At 48.5% G+C, this 7,843-nt stretch overlaps 2 protein-coding genes across 5 annotated transcripts in view; both read right to left on the bottom strand.

The window, feature by feature from the left end:
* The window catches only part of ST14 (ST14 transmembrane serine protease matriptase), a 20,405-nt gene extending 19,371 nt beyond the window's left edge, over positions 1-1,034 (bottom strand). The window contains exon 1 of the mRNA XM_072426154.1: positions 602-1,034. Coding sequence (XP_072282255.1) covers positions 602-649 — 48 coding nt within the window. The 5' untranslated portion in view covers positions 650-1,034. The remainder of the gene's footprint in view (positions 1-601) is intronic.
* A 3,156-nt stretch (positions 1,035-4,190) lies between these two features.
* APLP2 (amyloid beta precursor like protein 2) overlaps positions 4,191-7,843 on the bottom strand; it is a 40,303-nt gene continuing 36,650 nt past the window's right edge. For all 4 annotated transcript variants that reach the window (XM_072426523.1, XM_072426524.1, XM_072426525.1 and 1 more), the window contains 2 exons: positions 7,668-7,820; positions 4,191-5,547 (listed from right to left, as the gene is read on the bottom strand). In XM_072426523.1, coding sequence (XP_072282624.1) covers positions 5,446-5,547; positions 7,668-7,820 — 255 coding nt within the window. In that variant the 3' untranslated portion in view covers positions 4,191-5,445. The remainder of the gene's footprint in view (positions 5,548-7,667; positions 7,821-7,843) is intronic.

Here is a 7,843-nt window from a genome sequence, read left to right as displayed (position 1 = left end):
CCCCAGATCATAACACTGCCCCCCCACAGGTACCCCAGATCATAACACTGCCCCCCCACAGGTACCCCAGATCATAACACTGCCCCAATAAGCTTGGCCGGACCATGTTTTGCATACATCTGTGCACAGCATGCAGTGGGGGGGGGGGGGATATTTCCTTTATCAGTACCATCGTGTTTACCCAATCAGTGACCCCGCAGACCCCAATATTACCCCCATGGGGGCCACACAATATAGACAATGCAGAATTCCAGATATCAGTGACACCACACACAGCGTGCAGAGAATGGGGGTCTTACAATGTGAATAGACACCACTTTAGGGGGGCCCCCACCCCACTGGGGGGCCACATACACATCACTAAGCATAGGGGCCCCCACCCCACTATAGGGGCCACATCACTAAGCATAGGGGCCCCCACCCCACTATAGGGGCCACATCACTAACCATAGGGGCCCCCACCCCACTATAGGGGCCACATCACTAACCATGGCTGCCCCCTCCAATAGGTGACTCCCCACACACCCCACACATAGTGGCCCCTCACCCCACCCAAAGGGGCCCCCATACAGCAGTAGACCACATACCCCCCATCACTCACCTGAGGTCGGTTGTTGTATTTGATATCAGAGGAATCGGAGCCCTTCATGTTGACCTATTGGGTGGGCGGAGCCGAGTTGTGGCCCTAACTATCCGGGGCCCCGAAGTTCTTTCTTTAAGCACAATATTCTCCTAGGTCCGAGATATAAAGTTTGAGGGGGGGGCTGTGTCCTCTCCACGGTGTGGCCCCCAATGTTCCTCCTTAGTCCAACTGTGTGTGGCCCCTGTGTCCTCTCTTCGGGGCCCCGGCTGCTTTCTCTGTCTTTCCAGGTGAGTGTCAGGTAGTCGTCCCTCTGGCTGGGTGTGGTCAGGTCACGTGACGTCCTCGACTCCGCCCCAACCAGGTGAGCAGAAACCGAGACAGAAACCGCGAGTGGGGGGGGTGGGGGAGTGACGTCACAGCTCCGTGCTGATCAATCCCTGAATCTCCAACAGACTCAGCAACCAATCAGATTGCAGCTGAGAATTTCCAGCACAGACTAGAGGCTGAAAGGAGGCTTCTGATTGGCTGAAACCATTGATAGGGGAAATTACCCATTGTGCCCCCCCCCTCATATAACGATGATTGGTTAATTAAAGTCCCAGTGTCACCGATATAAATTTCACTTCCTCAGAATTCCACCCCCAGTGTATCACCTCCCCGTCCCGGGGTCACCACTTCTCATTTTGTGGTGGAAATACATTCACAGATTATTCACCCATTGATGGGCCATCTTAATGAGGGCTCAGTCAGCCAATGAAATCAGAGATCATCGCCATCATGTGACCATCACATTCACCACTGGGCAGATTCACCCTCTCTGTCTCTGTGGTGTCACCAGAACAGGAAATGTGTGTGTGTGTGTGGGGGGGGGTATCTGACTTCCTGTTGTGTCTCCTGGACAGGAAGTGAAGGCAAATTTCCCCACTAGGGCAGCAATGGCGCCCCCTGTAGTTTAATGCCGGTGAAAGTTGTAAAGTATTTGGAGGGCCAATAAATTCCGCCCATGTTTACACTCCGAACTTTGCCCCCTTCTTGGCCCATGGTCAGGAAATCTGCCCCTCCCCCATAAACACCCCATCCAGGAGCGGATTCTTCAAGATTCACAATAAACTTTATTTACAACAGACGAGCTGAACAAAGCCCACACCCTGGCTGCAACCCAGCTCAGCAAAATGCGTCAGCTGATGTGTTTGCACAATAATGTTATCAATAAAGTTTATTGAGAAATCCCTTAATTTTTATTCTTCTTAATCTTTATTATACAACCCCCAGCGATCCTGCCATGGAGGTCCTTGTTCCAGCCACTTCCTGTTATGGGGTGACAACGCTCTGTCCCCATCTTCCAGTCAGGGCCATTTCCGGCCATTATGATGACCCAAGAGGATTAAGGGAAACTGGAGGGAGCAACAGGAGGAAGGGGGTCACTCAGAATGGGGAGGAGATGAAGGTTAGTTGGGGAGCAGTCAGAATGGGGGAGGGGGGTTGTAGGGTAATTGGGGGGCAGTCAGAATGTGGGGGGGTTGTTGGGTAATTGGGGGGCAGTCAGAATGTGGGGGGGTTGTTGGGTAATTGGGGGGCAGTCAGAATGTGGCGAGGGGGGCTCCATATTTGAAGGTATGCAGGTTACATATAATGTCGGAGTCATCCTTTAGGATTCATTCCATTGGGAATCCCAGGGGGTAACACAGCAACCAATCACAGCTCTCCGTACAGCCGGGCCGTGAAATGCGGAGTTTCCGGTTGGGCGGCCCCGATAGATTTCGTGATTTCTTGTTTTTCACATTCCAAGGCTCAGAATGTAAACACGACATGCACACGCGTGTTCTTCCAATGTTCTGTGTCGTCATGTGAATCCTACAGACAAAAGCCCCAACATTCACATGTACAATGATTCACTCTGCACAGGGGCCACTAAACAGGAAGTGCCTCAACAAGAACCCTTGTGGCAGGATCCCTGAGGATTATTTTTAAAGGGAAGTTTAGAGAAATAAAACATGAAGCCGATTTCCTGCAATATTCACCCTCAATCCAGAGATACCCCTACAATACTTTTATCTGGCACTAGATGTCCTCAGTCTGATCAGCTTTATTGATTCCACTTTCTGTGAGCCCAGCACAACCGTGGACGCAGCCTGTGACTGGACAGTAAACAGAGAAGCAGCACAGGAAGGAGTTCATCTGTCACTCCGACCTCTTCATCTGGCAGCATGCTGCTTACTCAGCACAGATTGGCTGCTGGTGCTGCTTCTTCTCTTTGCTGCAAACACTTTGCATTGCTGTAATTTGGTAATAGCGGGCCCCATAGTTGCATGGACAGGGCAACAGAACAATATGACTCCCCCCTCCTATTGTGTGATACTTCCCCACCTCCTAGATTGTAAGCTCTTCGGGGCAGGGTCCTCTCCTCCTCCTGTGTCACTATCTGTAATTTGTAACCTGTACGTAATTGTACAGCGCTGCATAATATGTTGGCGCTATATAAATCCTGTTTATTAATAATAATGTCCCATACATAGGGAGGACCAATAGAAATGCAGCAATGGCCAGTCATGGGGTCTGCGCTCAGCTTGTAGGGTCTCAGCGCCCCCTGCTGCCCATCCATAGATATGGCTTTGTGCAGAGTTAAAGGCATCTGATAGGTGAGCTCATTTATTTGGGGGATTAAACCTGGAAATATTTTTTGTTCCTGGGTGCAGCCAGGGGATGGGAACCTCAGAACCTGCGCGGTGGATGCCGAAATGACCAAATAACCCCTCACAAATATTGTGTGGTCACCCTGCAGCTCATCCCTACCCCCCCATCACTGTGTCTGTGCGTGGGGGCAGCCAGCTTGGTAGGTAACTGGTGGGCCAATGAGGATGAAGCTGCAGGGAGGAGTGGGGAAAGTACAGACTCACAGAATGCCTAGGCACAGGAAGTCACCTGGTATACAGCTATGAGGGTACAGAACAGGAGTGCCTAGGCACAGGAAGTCACCTGATATACAGCTATGAGGGTACAGAACAGGAGTGCCTAGGCACAGGAAGTCACCTGATGTACAGCTATGAGGGTACAGAACAGGAGTGCCTGGGCACAGGAAGTCGAGGCAAAAGGTACCTATTAAAATTTCTAGATCTTCCCTTTGATGTGAACTTTTTTTTATTCCAGATTCCCTTTAAAAGATAATCTCTGCTAATAAATTTCAGGGCCCAGTGACATCACTGTGACCTCTGTACAATAATCAAACCTGGAACATCGCTTCTGTAAGGAAATTTCCTACAATGCAGACCGGTCACTTCCACTTTTCCCCATTTACAGGCTGGCTGGTCTGGTCTCCGCCCCTTCTGTAGTTTTCAGCATGTAGAGGGTGGAGCCACTTAGCCCCACCCACAGCTCTGCTCAGCAAACATTTGCAGGGTAATATCTGGGTCTGTGAAAGAATTTGGTGAATTCAGAACCTTGGTTACTCCAAAAGCTCCACTGATTGAGGGAATGCCAGATTTACCGCTATAACATTCCCTGGTGGGAATCCATTCCTGTCAATGAAACACCTGGACCTGGAAGATTCCCACCAGGGAATGTGTGAGTGAATACATTGACAGTTTCAGGAATGATTCGGAGGCGCTGGTTATGGAAGTTAGTGTTTATTGACGTGGTTTTCCAATTTTGAACATTCTCACACAACACACAAAGGGATCTTGCAGGATAAATCTGATTTCTGTGCATAGTGCAGGAGAAATGATAAAAGACAAGAAAAATAAAACATGGAAATAATGGCGGAACACAGAATAATATAACAGACGCACGACCACAGGTTACCAGAACCTTAAAAATCTGCCGAGAATGGAATCTGAGATGACGGCGCAGCGATTGCCAATTTTTTCAAGCGGGGCGGAGTTTACGCTTCAAATATCTGCAGCCCCCCTCCCCCCCTCATTTACCGAGCGGGATGTTGGGCTGGGCTCCTCCACACATCGGTTCTGTAACTTCTGGACCCAAAACCACAAATTTAATATTGGTCAGCGCCTTCCCGGCATGCGACGCCCTGCAAGATCTTGTCCTTGGCACCAATGGCGGATGGCGTGGAGCGGGGGAGGGAGTAAAGTGCAATAATACCAATTTGGCAAGGCTAGCCCGGGCACAACCCCGATGGGTACAGATTGACCCCCTTTGTATGAAAACGACGCCACTGCTATTGGTAGCAAGAACAAGAAAAGGGGGCGGCCCAATAAACGAGGCGATACTGGCCGAGGAGACGAAATAAAACATCAGTAGTATAATTCTAAAAAATAAAATATCCAATCACCGCGCGGAGACCTCAGCTGACCCCGGGTGTGGCGGTGACCCCGCCCGACCCCCTACAAGAAGAGTTTCCGTCCGCACCGACTGCATTAATTTTTTTGTTATGATTTTCGTTTTTCTTAAATAATCCGACGGAATAAAAAGAAGCAAAACCCACAAACATTCTACAGATAGAAAGGAACTCCCCTCCCCCAGTCATATATATATATTTATATATATTTATACTTTATGTAGGACACACACAAGGAAATCTCAATGTCGAGCTGTTCTCTGATTAAAAAAACAAAAACAAAGAATTTCTACATCTTACAAGATCAGCAATAAAATATTCACTGAAGATTCCCATATCTCTATTCTGTCACCCGTTTAAAAGAATGGAAAAAAAATTACATTTTCGGAAGTGATCATTAAAGAGTCCGTGAGCACCCGGGGAGGCGGGCAAACTCACTTCAATATAATTGGTCAGCAGTGAAACCCAAATTGATGCCCTGCCCCTCATCTTTGGCCCCAATACCCCCGACTAAGCCCCCCCCCCATGGACCCAAGTGCCCCTCCCCAATCTTCCCCCGGCCAGGTGCTCCTCAGATCTGCATTTGCTCCAGATATTTGTATGTTGGGTTTTCATAGCCGTGGTTCTGCATCTTGTTCAGGTGGCGTTCCTCTGGGGTCAGCATTGGATCCACCTAAAAAGAACAAAATGGACGAAGTTTAGGAAGAACAGAGGAAAGAAAGTGAAAATATAATTACAATGGAAGTTTGTTGTGCCATGGCGGAGGGGGGGCCCAGGCACAAACTTCCTACCAATAAATCCCAAGGATTCTAGACAAGGGCAAATATCAGATATTATTTACCCTTATGCTGTGCCATCCCATGGGTCCCATGATGCCCCTTTCCTTATTGTTGGTGCCACCTCCCCTATGGGAACTTTATCATTTATTATTGTAAGGGGAGATCCCCACTTTCTGTAGCGAGGAGTCCCACACCTACTCTGCTCCCACATGAGCGCCATTGGGAGGAGGACATTGCTTTGGCCTTGGCACTGCAGGATTGGGAATAGATTCGGGTTACTGTGGCACATTGCAGCATCAATACCCCTGCAATCGAGGGAATTATAAATAGCTGATGGTGCCCAGCCACGTAACAAATGGGACGTGTTTCCGAGGCTTCCAAGGGCCCGTACTCTTCACCACATTTGTTGGGACCATCCCGAGGTAATGGATACCGAATTGCTTATACACTAATGGGCCGCTCTTTCTGCAAATGCCGGACCGAGACCCCTGAAACCGTCTGACTGCACCTATTCTCAGTTTATATTACGAACCTCTTTGTTCACCGCAGCCAAAGTGTTTTTGGCAAAGGCCTGGCGGTTGGTTACTCCTACGCTGGCCGCAGTGAAATTAAACAGAAAATAGCTTGGTTGTGAGATATCCTCAGCGAGTCCATGAATACATTTGGGTCAGTTAGGACCCCTTGGATTTGTTTGTGGATTTAGACCAATCACGTATGTGCTTCTAGCTTCTTCTTGGCATCAATGGAGTTCCCAGCCCACCCTAGACCCCGCTTCTTCCTCATTTCCTCTCTGCACACCCGTTACCCATTGTACGTCAGATCTGCCTCCTATGGTGCCTGGTAATGGGCGTGATGTAACATTCTGTTTTGGGTATTGTGCTCCAGTTTATGATATAATAATACTTTATATCGGCCTGTATGGGTTGTAATATCCTAATGATATCTAGTGACAGAAGAAGCTTCTGGTAATCTCCCACTCTGTGTACACTTGTCTATTATAAATGCTTTATCGTTGGCACAGATGCTGCAATTTCCTCTTTGTAATATTGTTGTACTGTACGGTTGTTATTTTATTGTTGATAAACTTAGGGCCACACAGACAATGAATTACTGATGTCAAAGCAAAACTCAGGAGATCAAAACTTCTCCTCCCTGTAAAGCTCCGTCACACTCCAATTATCCCTTCTTACCCCAACTGCAGCCCCCCGCCCCCCCAATGGGCCGCACAGCTCCGTCACCCCCCATCCCAGCATAATTCTGTCAATTATCAAACAGGAACTTCAGAGATTCTCCATTTTTAATCCTCAGCAGAGTGACACATCTGAATACCTGACAATGCCGAGCCTTCTTCACATCTGTTATTCTCTATGACTAACCAACCGAATATCTTGCACTTTTGTAAGCGGTTGAGGTCACCGGGTGCCTTACACACAACCATAAACTTGCATAGAAGTACACAGGACACGTTTAATACATCCCATCCTCCAGTCCTGCTGCTGTAACATCGCACATTTGTCACCAATTTCATCAAGTCAGCACAGACTTCGGGGTCCCTCTCCGGACACATTGGAATGCACAAAAGACCTTTTTGCTAAGAACCCGATACCACCTCCTCTGCACTGCGGCTCAGGGACAATGTCCATCCGAAGGGTCAGCTTAAGGCCCAAGTGTGGGAAATAAAATGATTTCATGGTACGCTTTCCAGGTGCTGCTCACCCCAATCAGGTTGTAGGTAATCCATAATGAGCTTCAGACCAGGCATAATATGTGGCTACAACCCCTCTCTCCTAAATCACATGTCCTTGTAAAAGTAATGACCCCCCCCCCATTGTGTGATACTTCCCCCAACTCCTAGATTGTAAGCTCTTCGGGGCAGGGTCGTCTCCTCCTCCTGTGTCACTGTCTGTATCTGTCTGTCATTTGTAACCTCCATTTAATGTACAGCGCTACGTAATATGTTGGCGCTATATAAATCCTGTTTATAAATATTAATAACAGGTCAGTCTGAGGTTACCTCCACAATGCCATGGCTGATGGTGCCATATTGTCTCTTCCTCAGCAGGACCAGGCTGATGACAATGATGGTGGCGATAGCTACAGCGATAACCAGGAGGCCAATCAAGGTGCTGCTGCTGAAGCTGAATTCATTGCGCAGACTCTCCGTCTCCTGTGGGTTCAAAGATTCAGTAA

Source organism: Pyxicephalus adspersus, chromosome 11 (genome assembly GCF_032062135.1).
Source record: "Pyxicephalus adspersus chromosome 11, UCB_Pads_2.0, whole genome shotgun sequence".
Taxonomy (NCBI): Eukaryota; Metazoa; Chordata; class Amphibia; order Anura; family Pyxicephalidae; genus Pyxicephalus; species Pyxicephalus adspersus.
Note: the sequence above shows the minus strand (reverse complement) of the source record. Positions and strands in the feature narration are given on the sequence as shown.